At 36.9% G+C, this 24,281-nt stretch overlaps 1 protein-coding gene and 2 long non-coding RNA genes across 12 annotated transcripts; 2 read left to right on the forward strand and 1 right to left on the reverse strand.

Annotated features, from left to right (window-relative positions):
• Positions 1-13,962: 13,962 nt before the first annotated feature.
• LOC145129729 (uncharacterized) lies at positions 13,963-14,988 on the reverse strand. The gene is made up of 3 exons (XR_013717632.1): positions 14,901-14,988; positions 14,689-14,746; positions 13,963-14,110 (listed from the first exon to the last, which is right to left on the reverse strand). It is a non-coding gene; the product is annotated as an uncharacterized LOC145129729 (long non-coding RNA).
• Positions 14,989-16,291: 1,303 nt separating this feature from the next.
• On the forward strand, positions 16,292-19,836 carry TOC64-III (translocon at the outer membrane of chloroplasts 64-III). Its single transcript, XM_079068332.1, has 13 exons — positions 16,292-16,704; positions 16,887-17,039; positions 17,118-17,242; positions 17,308-17,433; positions 17,531-17,713; positions 17,807-17,951; positions 18,119-18,287; positions 18,379-18,513; positions 18,634-18,834; positions 18,914-19,041; positions 19,140-19,191; positions 19,296-19,365; positions 19,448-19,836. The coding sequence occupies exons 1-13, from the start codon at positions 16,502-16,504 to the stop codon at positions 19,528-19,530; spliced, it is 1,773 nt and encodes a 590-aa protein (XP_078924458.1). The 5' UTR covers positions 16,292-16,501; the 3' UTR covers positions 19,531-19,836.
• A 993-nt stretch (positions 19,837-20,829) lies between these two features.
• LOC145134611 (uncharacterized) lies at positions 20,830-24,220 on the forward strand. 10 transcript variants are annotated; one of them, XR_013719229.1, is made up of 9 exons: positions 20,830-21,302; positions 21,482-21,789; positions 21,938-22,042; positions 22,114-22,224; positions 22,563-22,610; positions 22,686-22,804; positions 22,896-22,976; positions 23,415-23,534; positions 23,964-24,220. It is a non-coding gene; the product is annotated as an uncharacterized LOC145134611 (long non-coding RNA). The 10 variants fall into 10 exon arrangements; XR_013719231.1 differs by lacking the exon at positions 23,964-24,220 and having other exon boundaries at positions 21,482-21,591; positions 21,709-21,789; positions 23,415-23,710; XR_013719233.1 differs by lacking the exon at positions 23,964-24,220 and having other exon boundaries at positions 21,482-21,561; positions 21,709-21,789; positions 23,415-23,710.
• The last annotated feature ends 61 nt before the right edge of the window (positions 24,221-24,281 follow it).

Here is a 24,281-nt window from a genome sequence, read left to right on the forward strand (position 1 = left end):
GTTTATGGTATTCTTTACTACAAGAGCATGGCACTTAATAATTATTTAAGTATAATTATTACCGTATATTGCATCCAAAGGATTCTAATGCAAGAAAACACTTTAGAATTACATGTAAACTAGATTGTACAATATTGTGAGGCTCTACTTCAAAACTGTACCCTTAGGGTACTGAATTAAATCCTATCCTAGTATAACCAGAGTCTTCTGGAGGGAGAGCGTGAGATTTGTGAATAGATCTATTCGGGATTGACAATCCCACACCTGAACTGCTAGCTACAGTTAGGCGGGCACGCCTGAGGTGGCAAATGTCATTTAACCAACACTTGAAGAACGTTGTAAAGGTCTCTAGGTCATATCAAGCATGGTTATACGACTCACAATAAGTATAAACTAATCATTTGTTTACAAGATATCACTCTTCAATGGTTTTATTTTAAGTAATAAGCCTAATATACATATTGGTATTAACCAGGGTTTTCACGCTATATGATACTTACGTTACTGATAGTAGCCAGGGATTTCATGCAAGTACTTTCAAATATAAGAACAGAATTCAATAACAATCTTACATTGAGTCTTAGGGTTTAAGACCAATTTTCATAACTTAAGAAAATATTGGATTTTCTTGGAAGCATGCAAACCTTTCCATAAATTCATAAACAGATTTTTGCTACATAAACTCGCTTATGAACTCACCAGCTTTATGCTGATACTCTTTCAAAACTGCTTGTATTCTCAGGAAATCAATAAACAGGTACCTCCCGGGATTTGAGAAGTTGGAACAACTAAAGTCATGTCTTTAAATTTTACTTTCACTTTTGATGTATTTAAACAAGGCTTAAACAGATGTAAACCTTTTCGTATATGTATTCAATGTAATGGTTGAGTTTACTATGATTGCTATGATACAATGGTTGTGATACTATACATGACGTCATCCACCCCCGAACGTTTCCACCGTTCCGGTTTGGGGGTGTGACATGTTTCATTTCTTTAGAGGTAGAAGGCATCAAAGAGGTAGGTGACGGTGGTGGTGGATCCGTCATCGACAGTGATAGTGGCGAAATCAGATCTGAAGAAAGCGAACAAAAAATATCAGATCTTGTCAAATTAGAGTGATGTCGGAGGTAGGAATATCTTAGATCTGGAAACTACAGTTGTGGAGTTGTGGATTTGGTGCGTCAAATGGTTACAAAGTTGGTGCGACGAACGAATGTGGACTACTGTAGATCTGGAGTGACGAGCGGCGGCCGAGAGTGGCGGAGAACAGGTTGTGCGACGCGGGTGAAGTCGACTCTGTAGATGGTGATGGCTATGACGTCTGTGGTGGTTTTTAGTAGTGATTATCGTGGTGGTTTCAAATCTGATAATTATTCACGACGGAGCAACGGTTGCCGGAAAAAGTGGTGATGTAGGCTGCCGAAAAAAATGGTGATGGAAGTTGCTGGGTTTTGTGTTTGAGAGAGAGAATATGAGATAGTTTCTTAAGATATCTAGAATGAGAAAGTTTGTAGGGTAATACTCTTTACATAAAAAATTTCATTGTTATGAAGAAAATACCCTTAATGAAGATATATATATATATATATATATATATATATATATATATATATATATAGGGCTATGTTATTTTGTTTCTTCCATTTATTGTATGCTAAAATGCACCAATAGAAATTTAGTAAATTAAATAATTATTTAATTAAATAAATATAGATATTAAATGATTTACATAATTATATATATATATATATATATATATATATATATATATATATATATATATATATATATATATATATATATATATATATATAGGGTGAGGTTCAATAGAGAACCATAATTAACCAAGGAACCAATCTTTTTTTCAACTTTTAGAACTTATTTTTTATCAAAAATAAAACTAAAAATACAGAAATTCATAACTTTTTATCTTTTTTCCAATGATATCAAATTCGAATTTTTTTTACGTCAAATTCACAATGTGAATCTTTGAAAATTCACAATGTGAATCCGGATTCACACGGTGAATCCGAAATTGAAAATTCACAATGTGAATATTTTTCACATTCACAATGTTAATATATGAATTTAGATTTTTTTAGATTTTTTTTTCGATAAAGAATAAGCTTTAGAAATTGAAAAAAAGATTTGGTTCCTTGAAGAACCAATAATTATGGTTCTCTATTGAACTATATATATATATATATATATATATATATATATATATATTAAATGATATCCATAATTATAATTCTCTTTTTATGAAAACTAATTAAATTCGTCATTAATGTCAGCAATAACATTCTTTCAGAATGAATTCGCATCTAGGTTTTTATATATGAGTTCGTATTTTGTTTTAGGACTCACTCACTTAAAATACAATAAAGTTGCATTGAATATGAAGAACGAGAGTGTATTCTATTGGAATACACTCTCATTCTTCTAGATATGAATTCATTGTGAAAGAATATTATTGTTGACATTAATGACGAATTTAATTAGTTTCCATAAAAATGAGTTATAAGTATGGATAACATTTAATATACATATAATTAATACTAAATTCCTATTGGTGCATTCTAGCACACAATAGATGTGAGAAACATTTGAACCTACCTCTCTCTCTCTCTCTCTCTATATATATATATATATATATATATATATATATATATATATATCGATAATAATTAATAATATTAGTATAACAAAAAAATATAAAATCAATAACAAAAATGAAATGACAACAAAACAAAAAAAATATTAAATCAATGAGATTGAGATGATTACAAAACTCTTCCGTATATATATTTTTAAATCTTGAGACAAGGTGGAGGCATCCTTAAGAAGGAGTCTACATCAAGTAACCAACATCAGACAGTGTCTTTGTAAGGTTGCAGATGGGCATTTTACCGCGGCAGTGAAAGTGTTATGCTCATCGGGTGTTGCGCCATATAATGGTGATACTATTAAAGATTTTGAGGACAAACACCCTTTCAGGCCACCCCCATCCATGTCAAGCCCCATAATTTTTGAACCTCCCCTTGTAGCAGACTTTGAATGTGTATTTGGTTGCATCAAATCTTTCCCTAAAGGAACTTCTTGCAGGAGAGATGGCTTGAGGGATCAACACTTACTGGATGACCTTTGTGGAGAAGGTTTTGCTATTGCCACAAATATCATACGTGCTATCACTTAAGTGGTTAATTTATGGTTATTGGGAAGATGTCTGACCATTTTGGCAGAGTTTGTTGCATCCGCTCCTCTCACGCCTCTTCTTAAACCTGACAACGGGATCCGTCCAATTGAAGTAGGCCTTATATGGAGACGTCTGGTTTCCAAGGTTGCCATGAAAGGCGTGGGTAAAGAAATGACCAAGTACCTTAATGATTTTCAGTTCGGGGTTGGTGTGTCCGGGGGTGCTGAGGCTGTGTTACACAGTACCAATAGGGTGTTGAGTGAACACCATGTTGTTGGGTCTCTTGTAATGCTGACAATGGATTTCTCGAATGTCTTTAACCTGGTGGATAGATTAGCATTGCTCCACGAGGTTAAGAGGATGTGCCCTTCTATTTCTTTGTGGGTGAATTTTTTGTACGGGCAAGCAGCGAGACTTTATATCGGATACCAACATGTATGGTCTGCCATTGGGGTGCAGTAAGGCGACCCCTTGGGCCCTCCTTTTTTTGCCCTCGTTTGCACCCGCTTGTGCACAAGACTAAAGACAATTGTAAGCCCCTTCTCCATGCTTGGTATCTAGATGATGAGACTGTCATTGGGGATTCGGAGGAGGTGGCTATAGTGTTGAACATTATTCGGTTGAATGGTCCAGGCTTGGGTCTTGAGTTGAACATCAAGAAAAAATAGATTTTTGGCCCTCCTGTGATGGTAGGAAGCTTCGTGCCGATTTATTCCCAACGGATATAGGGAGACATTCTGTAACATCCGGATTCCCAGGTATGTTATTTTAATTATTTATTTTTGAAGATCATTGATCTACTCGAAGAGTTGGTGCTATAACTCGTCGAGTAGAAGCGGGGGTGGACACATGAGTTTAATGAACTACTCGACGAGTCCGAGAGTAAACTTGTCGAGTAAGCGCTGTAAGTGGAAACCATAGATCCGTGGGTTTGGGACCTATTTAAAGGCACTTATGGCCTCATTTGCGACCACAACTCACTAAGAAGAAACCCTAATCGCCCCCTTGAGCTTGTGAAAGATTTTTGAGCCTTACTTGAGATCTGTGAGTGCATTTTGGTAGAGGAAAGGAATATTCCAAGCAAAGATTGTGAAGAGACTGATAGATCTACTGCTTATACGTCCAAGAGCTTCTATTAGATGTATCAAGTTCGAACCTTTCTCTTTTATTTGAGTAGATCTCTCATTTGGAAAAATAGGGCTTCTTTTCTTTATATTTTGGGACTTTGAGGATTTGGGGTTCATGAGGAGGCTTGAACTCCAGATCTGGACCTTAGGAGGTCTCTAGCATCTAAAGGTTCCTACTTTATTCAGCCTTGATGGAATTTATGAGTGAAAAAACCCATTTAGATCATGTTCTTGGCATTTCATGCCCAAAATGCCATGCATGGACGTAAAGTCTATGACTTTACGTGGTAAATGAGCCCTGAGAGTATGGATATGGAGTTTGGGAAAGTATCCTGCCTTAAAGTCGTCTGAATGCAAGTTGAGGCTGAATGGACTCGCCGAGTTGATGAACCGACTCGGCGAGTAGATTAGGGTTGTCCTGATTAGCTGGATCAGGCGAGAGCTCGGCGAGTTAGGGGTTGACTCAACGGGCTGGACCTTCATGAGATTGTCGAGAATCGATGGGACTCGACGAGTCGCACGAGTGCACTCGACGAGTCTGGTCAATTTGGACTATTGACTGGAATTAACTTCTATTGACTTAGGGGTTGGTCAAATGAGTGATGAGGGTCAGGAAGGGGTAAAATGGTCTTTTACCCATTTCTAAGACTAGAGTGTAAGAGAGAGCAACGTTTGGTGTAATTGAGTATATGGAGAGAATTAATTAGAAATATTATCCTTGTGATAGGCCGAGGCTAGATTGAGGATTCCGAGCACGAGACTTTTACTTACCAGCTTACGAGGTGAGTCTTCTCACTATACGTTACCTAGAGTGGTATTTATGCGTGACCAGAGGGTCTTATGTGATTATTTGAGTACCGTGATATTATTGCATTATGTCGGTGTGATTTATGTCATGTGTTATTCAAAGTTAGGACCGGAGGGTCCACAGAGTTAGGGCCCGAGGGTCCACAGAGTTAGGACGGGAAGGTCCATCAGAGTTGTGGGATTGTAGGGTCCCACTGAGACACATAGACGGGAGGGTATGACAGAGTTATAGCCTCGAGTGGCTAATATGTTGTATGTGGTATTTTGGGGAACTCACTAAGCTTCATGCTTACCGTGTTATGTGTTATGTGTTTCAGGTACTTCTGATGATCGCGGGAAGGCCCCGGCTTGATTGTACACACACTCGCTTGGAGATTTACTTTGGAGGATCCTGATTTATGTGAAAAACAACTTTTGCGAAATAAATTGTACTAATATTGACACTTGTGATTCTTGGGGGATATGACATGTGATATTATGTTTGAAACGAAAAATTTGGTTTGAAAATTTTACGTCGTTACAAGTTGGTATCAGAGCCTTGGTTTGAGGGATTCGGATGCACCTTCGGGTATATCTGGACTCAGACTAAGGATTTGAGAAAACATTTTCAAAAGAAAACGATTTTTCTAAAAACGAGCAAGAGTTCTAAGAGAATAACGAGAAAGAGCAGTGTGTACAATCAGCCAGAGCCTGAACGGTGATTTCCAAAAATACCCTTACTTTCTGTGTTAGGAGATATTATGAGATATATTATGCATGCTAGAGAGTAGGCTAGGTACTTCATAGTTTCATACTAGAGTGGCCTGATCTATGATGCTTTAGCCTAAGAGTTACTGCTACTTGTGATTTGCTTTAGGAAGAGTGTGTAGCAGAAATGAGCTTATGAGAGTAGTCTGTGTTCGGCGAGATATAGAGTACTTGTGATCTGGAATCCTAGGAGGAGGACTTAGGGTGATTACAGATGTGGTGTGGAAGGTAGTATTGGGCCCGTACTACTGGAAGCACCGGGTCTGTGAGCAGTCTAAGTAAGAATCCTTGGGACGTTAAGGAACAAGTAGGGGAGTGATCGAGTGTGAGAATACTCGAGCGAGTCTCTGATTATTTGGTGTTGTATTTCAGAGACATCATGGTGGGTACGCGCCACAACCCGGGAGGCAGTGGTACCAGTGACGATGAGATTCGGAGGATGATTCATAAGGAGGTAGCCGCAGCAATCCGAGCAGAGATCCCTGAGATGTTTGGGTCTATCAATACCACCCTAATTGAGACATTTGATGAACGATACGCTGCTGTCACTCAGGCTGCTGTTGCTACTGTCGCTGCTGCTAGGCCACAGGAGGGTGACTCGTTGTTGTTCCGGGAGTTCAGCAACACGAAGCCACCAGAGTTTGATGGGATGCAGGATCCGATTACTGCGATGAGATGGATTTCTGATATCGAGGGGTGTTTCTACACTTGTTCTTGTCCAGAGTACTTGAGGGTACGGTTCGCGCTGAACCAGCTTCACTTGGGAGCGAAGGATTGGTGGAAGTTTGTGACAGCTCATTTTACTCCTGCAGAGCACACTGCCGTGACTTGGGAGATGTTTACTATGATGTTTCGAGATGAGTATGTTCCCCCGGTGGACAGGGAACGGTTGGCCCAGGAGTTCCTATCCCTCAAGCAGAGGACAGAGTCTGTGACAGTGATTACGAGGATGTCTCATGAGAGGGCGTTATTCTGCCTTGAGCACGTGTCTACCGAGCAGGCACGTATGAGTCGGTATTTGAGCATTCTGAGGAGGGATATTCGTGAGCTCGTGTCGAACTCGTCTTATCAGTCATTTGCTGAGCTTCAGGCAAATGCCCGAAAGAGGGAGATTGAGCTGGAGACTCAGGCCAGGGAGGAGGCAGAGTCCCAAGGGAGAGACCGGCGGCCGACACAGTCTCAGCCGGCAGCCAAGCGGGCTAAGCTCGCAGATTCGAGATCAGGAGGCCAGAAGGGTCGCACTTGTGGAAAGTGCGGCAAGGGTCATGAAGGAATATGTCGAACAGGGTCTTGCTACAAGTGTGGCAAGGAGGGGCACATGGCGAAGGACTGCCCCAAGGGATTTGCAGTCTGCTTTCACTGCAACCAGACTGGCCATCGGAAGGCCGAGTGCCCGCAACTGCTTCAGGGATCAACGCAGGGAGCTGCACCTGCTGCTATTCGAGCTACAGAGAGTCGGCCAGCTAAGGCTGAGGCACCGAAGGCTCGCGGGAGAGCCTTTCAGTTGACAGCGGAGGAGGTCCGCGTAGCGCCCGATGTCGTGGCTGGTGTGTATTCTTTTGTTATCCTATTCTAAGTTATTTGTGCTTATATTGTGGTATGTGTAGGTACTTTTCTTGTGAGTTTTGTACCTGCCTTAGTGTTATTTGACTCGGGTGCGAGTCGATCATTCGTGTCATTAGCGTTTAGTCACCACATCAGTATCACACGTGAGTCGTTGATTCGACCTCTGAGAGTTTCTATAGCCGATGAGCGTGCGGTGTTTGCCACTGATGTGATCTGGGGATGTGTACTCGAGATTTTTGGTGTTGAGTTTCCGATAGACCTGGTACCGATCGCGATGGGTGACGTCTGTGTCATTGTGGGCATTGACTGGTTGAGCCGGTATGGAGCGGTAATTGACTGCGAGCGTTACATGGTGACCATACGAGACCCTAGTGGGGGAATTCTTACAGTATATGGCGAGGGTACCCGATCTGGAGAAGCTTTCTGCTCTGCTGCCCGAGCGAGACAGAGTTTACAACAGGGTTGCATGGCTTTTCTGGCGTATGTGATGGATACGCGGGTTACTGCTGAGAGACCGAGTTCTATTGCTGAGGTTCCGATAATGAGTGAATTCCCAGATGTTTTTCCCGAGGAGTTACCGGGTGTGCCTCCCGAGAGGCAGGTGGAGTTCCGGATTGATCTGGTTCCGGGAGCGGCGCCTATTGCCAGGGCACCTTATCGCCTTGAACCGACCGAGATGCAGGAGTTATCCTCGCAACTTCAGGAGCTGTTGGGGAAAGGTTTTATTCGACCAAGTAGCTCGCCTTGGGGAGCACCGATCCTTTTTGTTAAGAAAATGTTAAGAAAAAGGATGGTTCACACCGGCTGTGCATTGATTACCGGGAGTCGAACAAGCTGACGGTCAATTTGGACTATTGACTGGAATTAACTTCTGTTGACTTAGAGGTTGGTCAGATGAGTGATGAGGGTCAGGAAAGGGTAAAATGGTCTTTTACCCATTTCTAAGACTAGAGTGTAAGAGAGAACAACGTTTGGTGAAATTAAGTATATGGAGAGAATTAATTAGAAATATTATCCTTGTGATAGGCCGAGGCTAGATCGAGGATTCCGAGCACGAGACTTTTACTTACCAGCTTACGAGGTGAGTCTTCTCATTATACGTTACCTAGAGTGGTATCTATGTGTGACCAGAGGGTCTTATGTGATTATTTGAGTACTGTGATATTACTGCATTATGTCGGTGTGATTTATGTTATGTGTTATTCAGAGTTTACAGAGTTAGGACCGGAGGGTCCACAGAGTTAGGGCCGGAGGGTCCACAGAGTTAGGACGGGAAGGTCCATCAGAGTTGAGTTCGACATGACTGTTAGACAGAAAGCAGTCTTTGAGTGTCTTCGGGTACCTCATGCTTAGGATTTTCTGCTAACTATCCAAATTGATGGCCTTGGCCAACATATGTCTCCTGTGGAGTACCGGACTATCCTTCGTTACTGCCTTATGATTCATCTATTCCTAATTAACGAGATATGCCTAGTTTGCCGCAAGGCATGTTTGGATACCTTTGGGGAACATGCGATTCATTGTAGAGAGCTCACCAGTTTCAAGTACAGACATGATGTGGTTAGGGATGTTCTATTTGATGCTTGTCGGGGTGCTGATATTTCTGCGTAGAAAGAAGCGCCAGTGAACTTTTTGACGGACCCGCAGTATGGAAGATCCACACTTAGACCGACTGACATTTTGGTATTTGGATATGTAGGAGGGAAGCACGTGTGTGTGGATCTTACTGGGGTCTATCCTCTCGTTGTTTTGAGGAGCGGGGGTTTCACAGCAGGGCATGCCGCTTTGAAAGCCGCTGCGTGCAAAGTGGCAAAGCACGAGAATGCATGTATAGAAAATCAACATGTGTTTGTACCTTTTGCATTTGATACATTTGGTTTTCTCACACCAGAGGCGGTGAAACTCTTCAACAGAGTCCAACAGATCATGCATTCTAATGTCGTATCTTCTAGATCCACAGATGTTGTTTTCAAAAGAATTAGTTTTGCCATCCAGAAAGGGCTAGCGGCGCAGCTTGTTGCTCGTTTGCCTTCCATCAATATGTATTGAACTATATTAGTCGAATTAATACAATTATAATTATTAAAATCCATTAAATTTTAAAAAATCTTGATTTGCTTAACCAACAACCAATTATGCAAATTAAAAAATTAGGATAATACCACAAAATAGTTATCACGTTTTATAATAGTTTCATTTAGAATAATCATCTTTTTTTAAATAAATTTAAGACAAAATTGCAAAAATGGTCCCTGTGGTATGCATTTTTTTGGAGTTTTAGTCAAAACCCCGACTTTTTTGGATTGGTGGTCATTTTGAGCTACTTTGCTTGCAGTTTTGGTCATTGTCCAAACTAAAAAGACTATTATACCCTTAATGAATTTATTTTTCATTTTTCTTTCACCTTTTAATATTATTATTATTATTAAATATAAAAGTGGGCCCACTTATCCCCTCTCTCTTTCTCTCTCTCCCGTGACCCCACCTTTTTCCCCTATAAACCATTTTCCCCGTCTCTCACCCGGTTCTTGAATTTTTGTTCATGCTATTTCCCTTCCCTTACCCGATGAACCTCGATAATCACTCCATTGTCGGGAAATTGACCATCTCCTCCATTGAAACACTTAGACCAAACTACCGCAATGAAACCCACCTATAATATCAAGATTTAGGGTTTGGTTATCGACAGAGAAGAAGAAAAAAGGGACGACAACGATGTTGTTAGGTTTACTGGCAGGTGATGGTGATGTTCGTCGTTGACGGATGTCAGCGATGATCTATTTTTCATTTTTGGAAATCAATTCACATGGAAATCAATTCACAGGTTTGCACTTTAACATACACCGACACACACACATGAACATTCAGTGTTCTGGGTCTGATCTTCAAGAACAACAGATGAAATTGATTGAGAAGTTGAAGACATATCAGGGGAAAAAAACGATTTCGAATCTGTCAAGATTTAACCACGTCGATCTCTCAAGATCCAATCGCGGTAAGCCCTAATGCAATATGAAATCAATTTCGAATCTTAAATTGATTTTACGTGTGAAATCGAACCATGGATATCCTTTCTTTATCTTAGCTGGATCGATTAATAGGTGTGTTTGTATGTGTCTTTCTTCTTTCTTTGTGAAATTGATAAGTAGGTCTCAAGTTGAGGTGGTTACACAGTCATGAGGAGGGGTGCCGACAGAAGGCTATCCCTGGAGCCTTCATTCCCTTTCTGTTGTGATCGGCAGAAAAACGTAAAAAAGGATGGAAGTCTTCGATCCTCTGTTGATCCGAGAAGAAGGAAGCATTAACGGAGGCGACATTTGGTGGCGACGGATGTGTTGGTGGTGACGATGGTAGCCCCTTAGCTCGCCAGTGGAGTTGTTGTTCTTGATGGTCACCGGAAATGCATCCACCTCCGATGGTGTTTTTACAATAAAAATGAAGAAGAAAAGGAAGAAATAAAACTGAGAGACAGAGAGAGGTGTGCCCCATAATTTTTATTAATAAAACATTAAATTAAATAGAAAAAATCATAAAAAATGTATGAGAAAGGCATTTTAGTCTTTTCAGTTTTCTGGGGGACCAAAAACGCAACGAAACTAGCTTAAAAGGACCACCAATCCAAAAAAATCGTGGTTTGGACTAAAACCCCAAAAAAATGCATCCCACAGAGACCATTTTTGCAATTTTGTCTAAATTTAAGTAATTAAACTTTAATTATGTTAGTAAAAAATTACATCCTCCTTAATAAATGAAGGTTTTTTGCCACATGTCAATCTCTCATGAGTTTTGACACTTGTCATTTTGTGGTATTTTTTAAATAAATATTATACACTTGTTAATTTTTGGTTTGTTTCATTTTTTAAAATTAAAATCATATACTTATATATGTAAAGTATTAAATATTATATATATGATATTAAATTGCAATAAATGTTTCTTCCATTCTTATTTTAAAGTTGTACATTAAAACATATTTTCTGTTTATACTTTAATTTAATGTTTAACTAGAGGGGTTACCCGCGCGTTGCACGGGACAGAATGTGTTTGTTTTCTGAGACAAATAAGGAAGTACGTTGCATAAATTGGTATCCAAATTAAAGTATGTTGCTATTCTGTGTAATTTGCCATCAATCGGATGGTGGAAATGTAAGCAGAAATTGATTACTTAATTGGTCATTGTGGAAGAATTATTTTATATAATGGTTACTTTTGATAAAAAGATTACAGAGTTGGTTCCTATGATACAAAAACATTACCAAAATGGTACGTTTGTAGAAAAATATTACAAAAATGGTTTGTTTACATAAAAATATTACAGAAATAGTCCATGTACACAAAAATACCACAAAAATGACAACTGTGGTAGAGAAACATTACCGAATTTCTCTCTGTGGCATAAAAACATTACAAAATGGTCTTTGCTGCAGAAAATGTTTACATAATTGGTCCTTCTGTAGAAAAACATTACAAAATTGGTCCATGTACTAGAAAAGATTAGAGAATTATATTTTTATATCTTGTACTTAGCTCATTATTGGACTAAATGTAATAAATAGGTCTATGATATACATTGCAAATTTACCTTTTTGCCATTTTGCAAAACTAAATACTTACAAAAACTTATCAACAAAAATGATTACTGTTAGAATCAAATCCCTGCAACACATTTTGCTAATCCTATATAACCTTGATAGAATTGCATGAAGAAAGTAATTGACATGATTAAAAAAAGACTAATTTATTAAAGATAATTACCAATTTAGCATACCAGGGGTAGGATAGTCCCTTGAAATTACAATTGATCTTCGGGGTTCATTTCAGAAAGCAATTGTCTCCTTTAACAGTTACCTGATTTCAACACACAATTGGGCATTCGTTAATTTTAATACATGCTTGCAGACATAGGATAATGAAATGTACTTTTATTTATTTCTATTACAAAAACAGTAACGTAATTTCCATGCCAACTCCTCATGTTAAAATTGATGAATATTATGGAATTTGGGTTTTTGAATGCAAGGGTAAAATGGTGATTTTGTCTGACTATAATAGTTTATTCAGTCTAGAAAACAACAAAAAACCTTTGGTAACTTTTTAATTTTTTATGTCGGTTTAATTTCTTTACCAACTATAAGGTCAGTTTAATCATGCCGGACTAAATGGGGAAAAAAAGAATTATTGTTGAGTGTAAAAAAGAAGACCTGTTACCTGTTGCAGAGTATATTGAGAAAAAAAACCAAAAAATATTAGCATGCTCCCATAGGTTTGATGATTCCTGCAGACTCCTGAAGTGAGTGGATGGTTAATATTTTAACATTAAAAATGTGGTAGAAAAATCAAATGAAGCACTTACCTAAAGATATTTTGGAGTAGAAGTATACTTACCTAATTGTTGAGATACAAAAAGCCTCGTCATCCCATCCATTTTAATTTGTCATTGTTCAAGTGACTGAAGTTTTCCTGACACAATTTAAAAAAAAAAAGAAGAAAAAAAAAGAACTCGTTCACAACCTTCATGTTTTTCCTCGAAAAACCATTCCTGCAACAAAACCAATTTCATATGTAAGTAATTTAATTTATAGAATGATTTTGATTAAATCGGATACACCAAAAAAAAAAAAAATCTTGCCTGTTTAATTTTAGACAACTCTGTGAACAAATCATCAGGATTCAATCAAGTGGTGTGTACCCCTGAATATAGAATGAAAATGGAAGTGGTCTTGAAAGTTGAAGATCAAAATGAACATGGGAACATCCGGATAATAGAAAACCCTCTAACACGGAAGCATATTTATTAGTGGTTTTACCAAAACAATAGAAGATGATACCCTTTATGCTTTGTTAACTACATCAGTCACGTAATTACAGAGAATTAGAAGTTTTTACCTTTTCTTTGAAGGACCTAATTATAGCAGTGTCATTCAAATGCTGAACAACCGAATGCTATAACAATGTAGATTTTTCAAAGTACAACGCCTTAATAAGGGAAAGAGCAATGATTTAATAGAAAGGAAAGAAATTATAATGCCATAATGAACCAATAAAAGAAAGTATGTTGCTATCTCTTGCAGTATAACCCTATGGATGCCATTTCGATGCAGATACTTGTTATCGGGAAAAAAAGAAATTAAAAAAAAATAGAAAAAATTTTAAAAACAAACTATAACCTTATACTTGGGACATTATTGTAAAGTATGATGATAATAAATTTTTATACAAAAGAGGGATAAGATAGAAAGGCTTACATATGTTTAACATCTTCAAGGCCTACAGGGCCAGACCGACTCAAACCAGGGGTAATTCTGACTTTTGTCAAATCTATTTCTAATTTGTTTGATGTAGATAAGTATCCATCGTCACCTTCAGCATCATCTTCACCCACATGTCGATGTCCAAATAAAGAAAACCTGTAGTGAGTTTAGCTAAAACCAAATCCAAAGTCCAAACCACATAAATTACTTTTTTTGTTTGCCAAAGCCATAACAACATAAGGAGTAGAAGAAGGGTCACCTGATCCATTGCTGAAAAGAACCCCATATGGTTTCATTTTAAGTGTCTTGGATTTACAGTAAACGATGCCACATACTGCTATTGATGCTAAAGTCTGCAATGTTGGTAAAGTTCCCTTTGTATCATATCTATCTCCTGCATACTACCTAACAATCTACATAAAATGAAGATTTATTATCAACAAAATCTCAAAAGTAATGTGATTGAATCAGAAAATGTAACATAACATGAAGGATGAATAATAAGAATCAAGGAGATTGAGAAAGGAAAATTGAAGAAAGTATTGACATATCATCTGATTTGAGATATTAACGATAAAATAGTTACAGCTATATCATCCGCCTTTTTCTTTGGCTTATAATCAATAACCATATGCAAACATTCATAATTAGGAGACCTCCAAAAGGTTTTAAGTACCTACCAATGCAGGATTTTCACAGGTTAGAATTTGGTTGCAAACGAAAAGGTTTAAATACCATCTGTCGTATTAAATCAAAATAGGAAAACATGAGAGAAAAGAAAGGAAAAAGACTGAAACCATTCAAGTTACATATGTTTAGAATTCGAAATCAAATTAGGAATATTTTGGGAAGAACAGGTCTCTTAAACTATCCAAATGCAGAACAAAAAACAATCAATACACTTCCCAAAAGCTGGCACAATCAGAACTTCATAATTGTCAATAAAACATAAACCCTAAACTTATAGAATGACAAAATGAAAGAAATTAACCTTGAAGGTAGGCAAATTCCCAGCAACTACTCATCTCTATATTTGACTTTTCTACAACCTAATATGCATCAAAACACATAAATTTCAACTCCGATGGAAAAACTAAAACAAATTCTAACAAATTCAATTACAAAAGCTCCATCGTCATATGAAGTTAAGTAGAAATCAACTAAAAAAACATCTAACAGATAAAAGATGATATGATCAGACACCTTCAGCGAAGAGCATATGAACAAAGTTGACGATAAAGATTGAAACCAGGTTAAATCCCCAGCAACCACTCATCACAATATTCCTCTTTTCTACAACCTAATATGTAAAAAAACACACAAATTTCAACTCAAATAGAAAAACATAAAAAATCTCCATCAAATTCAACTAAAAAATCTACATCTTCATATGAAGTTGAGTAGAAATCAACCGAAAAAAAAATCCGAACAGAGTGAAGAGCATATGATCAGACACATAGTGTATAGTTTAGATTTGAGGTCGGGTAATTACAATCCCCAATCAATTCTTCGTTCACCTCAAAAAGAGTTGTTATCCGTCGTTTGGGAAGGAGACAATCTTTGTCGCCCAAAAGTTGTTGGGCTAAGGAGGCGGTGGTCGATTGATCCAAACGATGATGGTGGGTGATAATCGATAGTTCAGGACGGTAAGCGGTGATGATGATGGAGGTAGATAACGGAAACAGATCGGGTTAAGGAGAACCTAGCGAAGAAGGCGAGCGGTGGAGAAGATGGAGTAGACATCGACTGCAGCACATAGAAACCCTAGGAAGATTACTTTGCAGCGATGAGCATTGGTGGAGCGGTGGTGGGGAGTTAGACCTGTGGTGGGTGCACAGAAAAGCGGAGGAGAAGCAGAAGCGATCAAGAAAAGAAGGAGAAGCAAAAGCGACACCTCGATTGCAGCACATAGAAACCCTACGAAGATCACTTTGCAGTGATGAGCATTAGTGGAGCGGTGGTGGGGAGTTAAACCAGTGGTGTCGATGAATGAGAACCGAAACATAGGATAGGATATTTCAGACTTTAGAGAGACGGTGCAGAAGGATCTGGAAGCGGTGACAATGGTAGATTGCTAACACGTGTTATAAAGAATATACATAATGTCAAAAAATAACCCTTTAAAAAACCAAAAAGAAATTGCAGTTGCACCCATTTTAGAAAAAAAAAATTACAACCCTACCATAATCAAAGGACCTATTCTGCCAACTCCTAAAATATTGTTACTGTTACAAGGACGAAATTGCAATTTCAATAAAGAAGTGGACCAATTCAGATCTACAACAAATTGGGGGCCATAAGGATGTACAATGAATCGAAGTAGAGGCGTCAATTTTAAAAATGGCCTAAAAGGACCCCTGAAAAAGAAGGCAAAATATTAATAAGTAGAGGGAGAGAAACTTAATATAACTTCAGGGACCCAATTTGACAAAGGAAGGGGACGATTATTGTTCCTTTTCTTCATAATCTTAATATATATATAATATTTTTTTTTAAATCAACCCGTGCAATACATAGATCTCACACCGAGTTATTTTATTATTTTATTATTATTAATAAAAGTATAAATCATGTAACGAGATGCAATGGAGCAGTCGAAAGCTTCGTGAGCTTAAAACCCTTTGAATTAGGTCTCTTTTTTCGTTCGTACTCACCCATATCTCTCTCCCTTTCTGTGTTATCTCTATCCTTTCTCTTATCATTCTTCCACAAACAAACCAACCTGCACTTCGATTTTTTTGGAGAATCCGCCATAAATATAACACCCTTTGGAGGTTGGTTCGATTAATCTACGTCAACAAAAGATGGCATCGTCATCACCTAATGTTTGGGTTTTGCTGGGTTTGAGTTTGGCCGGAATACTGTTAATGGCGAAGAAGCTTAAGAAAGTCGTCAAAGTTGACTTTGGTGCATTCGTGGAGAGGTTTCAGATACTACCTCCGCCGCAGCCGGCTCCTCCGAAAGCGCCTCACCCGCTCACTGGCCTCTCCTTTGCCGTCTCCGACCTGTATGCCCCTTTTCCTTTTATCTACTTCCTTGTTCCATGGAAGGTCTACTTTTGATTTCTAAGTTATAACTATATTGAATTGAACGAAACAACTTTACTCTTTCAATAGTTTAACCTTATTATTGATATTTTGCTGAGGAGCGTATCTGATTTCTTGTTCATCCAATCACAATCCTGTACAGATTCGATATAAATGGGTTTGTAACCGGGTTCGGCAGTCCAGATTGGGAAAGCACACATGAAGCTGCTTCACAGACGTCTCCTGTTGTTTCAGCTCTTGTAGATGGAGGAGCCACATGCGTTGGAAAAACTGTGGTGGATGAACTGTCATTTGGGTTAGTAATTTATTGACGTTTGATTTCCATTGTTTAGACCTCTACTAGTCGTTAAATAAAATATCATCTCTTGTGCAGTATCAGTGGAGAAAATAGACATTGTGGTACAGCCACCAATCCTGTTGCTCCTTCAAGGATACCAGGAGGATCATGTAGTGGTGCTGCTGTAGCTGTTGCTGCAAAGCTTGTTGATTTCTCTTTGGGTATGCCATTCCCATTTGTTCCTTATGCCAACTTTGTACTTAAGATGCTAACAATCTCTTAACAGGTGTTGATACTGTTGGTGGGGTGAGGCAACCTGCTGGACATTGTGGCATCCTTGGATTTCGGCCATCATATGGTTCTGTTCTTCATTCAGGGATCGTTCCTGTTTCCACAGGCTTTGACACTGTTGGTATGCAATTATGCAAATGAATACTGATCAATGTTAAATTTACTTCCAATTCCATACACATTCTACATTTATGATTGTTTAAATAATTGATTATCAGGATGGTTTGCCATGGATCCCAGTATATTACGCCGTGTAGGACAAGTCCTGCTACAAGTGCCATTAACAGTTCAACATAATCCCAGGAATGTTATCATTGCTGATGACTGTTTTAAATTATCAAAAATTCCCATTGACCGGTTGACCCAGGTAGTAATTAAATCAACAGAGACTCTATTTGGAAGTAAGCATACTTTTGTTCTTATTTTATCATCTTCAATTTCAATTTCCATTATCATTTATGGATGGAAATGACCCGTTTTCTTATTATCTGCAGAACAAGTTTTGAAGCATGAGAATCTTGATAATTACATTGCTTCTAAAGTTCCAAGCTTGAAAGCACTTGATTCCAAGAAGTCAAATGGTGATGTTAAGTTCTCTTCTCTAAGGTCGCTTGCCAACATTATGCAGTTACTAAGAAGGTAACACTTTAAAAAATCACTACTTATCAATTTAACTTCTGGGTTCATTTTTAATACTGCTTACCTCATCTGGGTTTTGTTAGTTACATAATTATTACATTTATTCTCATAGATGAAAGAGTTCCCTTTGCAACTTGTTTAATAAGTTTTAAATATCTTGAATACAGGCATGAATTCAGCCATACTCACTCTGAATGGATTAGCTCAGTGAAACCAGCTTTAGATCCTCTTATCTCAGCTCAGATACAGGGGAAGCTTGAATTAACAGAGAAAGATATTGAAAATTTCCGCACTGTTAAAAGTGAGCTCAGATCCGCCTTAAATGCCCTTTTGAAGGTATTTATATTCCTTTAATTCATACATTACAGTTTACACACATGATGATATTATACAATTAAAAAAAATTTATTATTATAAACTTGTGTAGGACGATGGAGTTCTTGTGATCCCTACAGTTTGCAGCCCTCCTCCTAAACTCGGTGCCAAGGAACTTTCATCTGAAGAATATCTCATGAATGAGTTTTCACTCACCGGTTTAGCAAGCATGTCAGGCTGCTGCCAGGTCATCACTATATCTCTCTCACACACACACACACACTAACACACACACACACAAAAAGAAAGAAAAGAAAAGAAAAGAAAAGAAAAGAAGGAACTGATTATTATATCGGGTTGGTTGCAGGCCACTGTACCTTTGGGAATGTATGAAAAGTGCCCTGTTTCAGTGTCTTTGATAGCAAGATATGGGGGCGATCGTTTTCTACTGGAAACCATTCAGACCATGCATGCATCTTTAAAGCAGAAGGCTGATGAAGCTGGAAACTCAAAATCATCTGCTGATGTTGTCACCAAGGAAGCCTCTGCTGAAATTGCTAAAGAAAAGGTAAAACATTCAGTGTTGAACCTTAGCTTAGCTTTTTATTAAACAAATGTTGTTAACTGAATTTGATTATAAATATTAGGGCAATGAAGCTTTCAAAGCAAAAAATTGGCAGAGGGCCATTGGGTTTTATACTGATGCCATCAAACTCAACAGCAAAATTGCAACATATTTTAGTAACCGAGCTGCAGCACATTTGGAATTGCGAAGGTATCATAATCATAATCATTTACGTTTAAGTTTAAGTTTAAGTTGTGTTTCTTTTTTAAACAAATTTGCCCTCAATTATTTATTTTTCATGCTTTCAGTTTCATTCAAGCTGAAGCAGATTGTACCAAAGCCATCGATCTAGATAAAAAGGTGACTTTTCTCTTGTTTTGTAGAAGGCGCTAGGAGGGTAGTTTTGGCAGTTGACAAAATACGAGTTTTGTTTGTAAAAATCCTTGTGATTGTGTTACTTACAGAATGTAAAGGCGTATCTAAGGAGAGGCACAGCAAGGGAGATGCTTGGATATTATAAAGAGGCAATTGAAGGTAGATTTTTGTCTAAGTTGTAATTCTTCAAGTTTTTTATTTTTATATCAGGGGTTAAGTTGTAAAAGTGTGTGGGTTGCAGATTTTAGGTATGCACTTGTTCTTGAGCCAACCAATAAAAGAGCAGCAATGTCTGCTGACAGGTTAAAGAAGTTATTTCAGTAAAGAGAGAGTGGATGTTGGGGAAAAAAGGTGTTGAAGATAAAAATTCAGAATCTTGAAGGAAATTCTGAGCTGAGCTGGATGGATTTCATTCATTTGGGGGTCTGTGACTGTAATATATATTTTAGGTCAATTTTGGTCCAGTCTTTAAGATACAAATTCAGAGGAATGAATGAGAGGTATATTATATTATTTTTTTTATCCAAAAATCGGCACATGACATGATTTTGGTAAATGTGTACAACCTATTCCGTAAGTTGGTTGCTATTTTTGGAAAAAGTATGATAAGTTTTCTAAAATTTTGAAATATGCAACATGTTTTTGAATCATCTTGTGTCGGTATAATTGAGTTCTGCTCGGTTGTTGTCTAGTAGTAGAATTGGAAAATTTTTGGATTCTGGCCCTAAATTTTGTTTGTTTTCTTTGGTTAACAGTTTTTGATTTTTTTTTTTGGTTCCATAGAGGAATAAAAATGGCCACAAATAAATGTGTTGTCTCGGTGAAACCAAAATTCATAAAAGGACAAAGTAGATATTTGTTGAATCTTATAGTACAAGAAAATATCTTATCAAGCAAACATGTGAATTGATTTTTTTTTTTTTTTTTTAACGATAAATCTGATCTATTCCTAAACTAAACCTTCAACCTTAAGGTGGAGGGCAACTCGTGAATTGGTATGAAATGGAAACTCAAAATACGACAACATATCTAGTTATGAGGTCTCTCTCTCTCATTTAACAAAAAATTAAAACACCCCCAAAATTTGCTTTTATAAAGAGCATAAAACCAAATTGTTTCCAAACAATTCTGCAAAAAAAGATTCTGGTCGGGTTACAAACCGGTTAGATATTTTTAGATAAAGAACCAGTTTTGAACCGATTTGATTCAGTTTTTTTTTTTTTTTTTTTTTTGCCAAAACTGAATCGTCTTCAATGGGAAACAAATCAAACTAATTTTGAAACCGGGAGGAAATAAAAACCATTTTCTACCCTCAAGTATAGAGATCATATCATATTTCATCCAATGTCCTTCCAACAATTTATATTGCTCTTATTTGTGATTTATTATGTTATGGTTATCTTAAAGCTTATCTATACGGAGATCGCATTCTTTAATGCTAGATGATATGAGTATTGATTGTTGATCATAAATTTTTTCAATTTTACTTTATTGTTGAGTATTTAATTTATATTTATATTTATATTTATAATACTATTAATTTTAAGTTCCCTAATGCACAGTACTTTTATTCTATTGGGCCAAATCAAATATTCATTCACCGATCCACCGCCTCAAATACTTTTCTATTCTTTTTAATTGTTTACTTCCACCGCCTCAGTTACCGCATTCCCCACTGCGCACCTTCTTTGTTTAGCTCCACCGTTCCCACCGCTTATCTTATCTTAGCTTTCTCAAGAAGCCACCGTCTCCCTCTCCACCAACGGCACGCCATTTTGCTTTCTATGTTATCCACCGTTATTGGTGGAAACCAGAGCGCCTTACAACCGTCAACAATCTCGGCTACTTCAGTCGATCCTTTCTGTTTCAAAAAAAAAAGTCTTCGTCTCCCTCTCCACCACCGGTCTGCTTTCTCTGTTAACCACCGTTGTTGGTGGAAACCAGTGCGCCTTACAATCGCCAACAATCTCTCAAAATTCCCGTGAATTGGTACTCGATAACGTGAATTTATGGGTATTAATCAAACCAATAAACAATGGTTTGATTAATACCAGTGCGCCTTACAATCGCCAACAATCTCTCAAAACGTATAACCAGTGCGTATTACATGGTTTGATTAATACCCATAAATTGATTGTACATTGTTTATTGGTTTGGAATTTCCATATAACGTATAACCTTTTGAATTCAGTTTAATTCCAAGGCAAACTTCGTAAATGTACATTGTTGACGTTGCAAAAGGGATTGTAATCATACATATGTTCTAAATATGCAGGTACTTAGCAGATTCAAAATGAAACCATTCACCTGCTTACAATCTAAACCTAGAAAACCTCTCCGGGAAAGGAGTGTTGGGTAATTGTCGATTGCTATTACAGCTAGCAGGTCGTTTTCTTTTTCTGCTGAGTGGCCAACAACCTGGAAATATGTGGATATAATTTTCTTTGATTTAGAGTCATTGCAATAGGTAAATAGATGATTTTATTATCCACATATTGACAGGTTGTTGCTCCATTTGATCTAGAGGGCCCGTTATGGTTGCTTCTTGCGGTTTTAGTATGGACATGTTATGAAAAAAGCTTGGTAAATTATCTTTTTGTATGGCTCTTCTAATAATCATTCCAAGTTATATTGTAACATAATTAAACATATATATATATATATATATATATATATATATATATATATATATATATATTAACATATCTTGTATGTGTTATGATGTGTGTAGTTGGAGTGTGAAGCAGAATACTTAATGGTTGAGTTTGTTTCAAATCCTGATATTGATGAGAAGCCTCATGTACTTCTTCGGGATGCTCCTGAAAAAGAGTCGCAGGTAAGTGACGCTTTTTGTTTTATGTATTTTTTTGTTTGTAATTGACTAATTGGTGAATGGTGGTTGTGGAGTTCTATAAATGAGACATGCTGTGTTGCAAGTATACTTCCTACTTTTTGCATGACAGGGTTGGCATGTGCATTATTACTTCTATTCTTTAAAGCGGTTATGCACTATAAAAAGTGAGTTTATGACATTTCTCAATTCTAAATATGTTAGAATGCTTCATTTGTGATCAACAGACTTCACTAGATGTGCCTGAAACTAGAATAATGACAACATAGTTTCTCTAAAAGTTATATATGGAGCAAAATACCCAGAGATTCCAGGTTCTAGGTGAATACCACTGTTGGAACTTAGGTTCTTTTTGATTGTCATTAACGGTTGTCTATATAAATAATTTTAAACAAAAGAAATTTTGGAAAAACACGTTACCCATACATAGCTTATAGATTAAAGTAATGATTTTTTTATTGAATACATTGACAACTAAATGGATAAATTCATTTAACCTGTACAGGAATCAGTCTATGTTCATATTGCAAGTCAAGATGTCCTACATGAACAAGTATGGTCAAATATACCCTTTTACTTTACTCTCAGATTTTTTGGTTATCAATCTATGTTTTTTTTGTTGACCCAGGAACAATCTGATTGCATTGTTGAATTAATGAAGGAAGTGAGAGGTGAACTTTGTGAGATAGCTCCTCGGATTTGAAGACAGGATTCACTGACACTATTGATGTGACCATTCATTCCCAGGTAAACAGACTATTTGGATTTATGAATATATAGAATTTGTTTCGTGGGTTGAAGTTAAAATGATGAAATGTTTTCCATCTTTGTTTTGTAGTTGCTCAATTTTGGAAGTTTAGACATGGAGTATTTACGAAAAATGATGGAGTTTTCATACGAAAGGCATAACAAATGTTATGTAAGCCAATAATATACATTGGTTTGCTTTTCATTATTAAATCTCTGTTTTTGTATATACTTGAATGTTTTTTTTGAAGGTTTATAATATTAGTTTAATGTTTTAGAAGAATATAATTGAAATTAGTTGAATGTCAGTGATAGATCTTTTTTTTATTTATTAGAATTACTACCAAAATTAGGATTTAATGACATATTTTTAACCTTTTCCCCTGAATGTTTAGTTGCGATTTATAAAAAATTTACATGTATTTAGAAATAATAGCAACCTGCAAGGTTAAATAAACGTTTATGTAAGATGAACAGATTATAATTGTAAACTGTGAAGTAACTAATAGGGTAGAGATGAGAGACTTACCGAACTTAAATGAAATGCAAGCGAGAAAACACATGGTGAACATTAAAGATATGGGGTTGATTATAGTTGTGATCATTTCAGGGGTGACAATCTACTTTTGTTCAACCACGGTTTATCTAACTCATCTTCAAAGGGCAATATCGGCTTGATTATGCCTAGCTGCTGCAAAAAATCATATTTATGGTTCAGCCATACACTTAAGTAGGTTTTTTTCTTTATTCTTTTTGTCCCAATGCTTTTTGATTCAGTAATCTGTAAAAAATTCTTATTTGATGCCCAAGTGACAGTAAAGAAATGAAAGGATGATTGGAATCCTTATTTGATGCCCAAGTGACATTAAATAAATGAAAGGATATGTTGTCTTTCTGTTTTTATAACTTCTTCCGCATCTAACACGATTGCTCAACCATCACCAGTAATATCATTGTGTTCTTATATGAATTAAGATCGACCCCCGCAATGCAGGGGAATCTTTTTTAGTTTATATGAAAAAGTTTTTATTAAATTACATGTCTATTTTAAAAATTGTATTTATTTAAGAATTATCTAAATCAAAACATCGTTTGATGTCTTTGATTTTTTAATTTAATCTTTTATTTATACTGAAATATTGGTCGGATGAGTCATTAGGTGAGAGACTCTTCATCACGACCTATGCAGTCAATCGTGCTACTGTGTGGCGCTATAGCGGTTAGCGGAGGTAAAGAAACACTATTTAAAAATAGCGGTGACGCTATTAGTGACGCGATTTACCGCTATTATGGTCACCGCTATGGCGGCGTTATAACCGCTACTTAAATAAATTCCATTTTTGGACTATTTTACATAAAAAAAAACGTTTTCCGTGTCATTCCATTGAATAAAATTGTTTTTTCTTATCCCAAACCAAAACTTTTGTGACATTTTATTGAATAAAATTGTGATTTTGTGACTGTCATGACTTCCATT

Source organism: Lactuca virosa, chromosome 8, assembly GCF_052849685.1.
Source record: "Lactuca virosa cultivar CGN04683 chromosome 8, Lactuca_virosa_CGN04683_v6, whole genome shotgun sequence".
Lineage (NCBI taxonomy): Eukaryota > Viridiplantae > Streptophyta > Magnoliopsida > Asterales > Asteraceae > Lactuca > Lactuca virosa.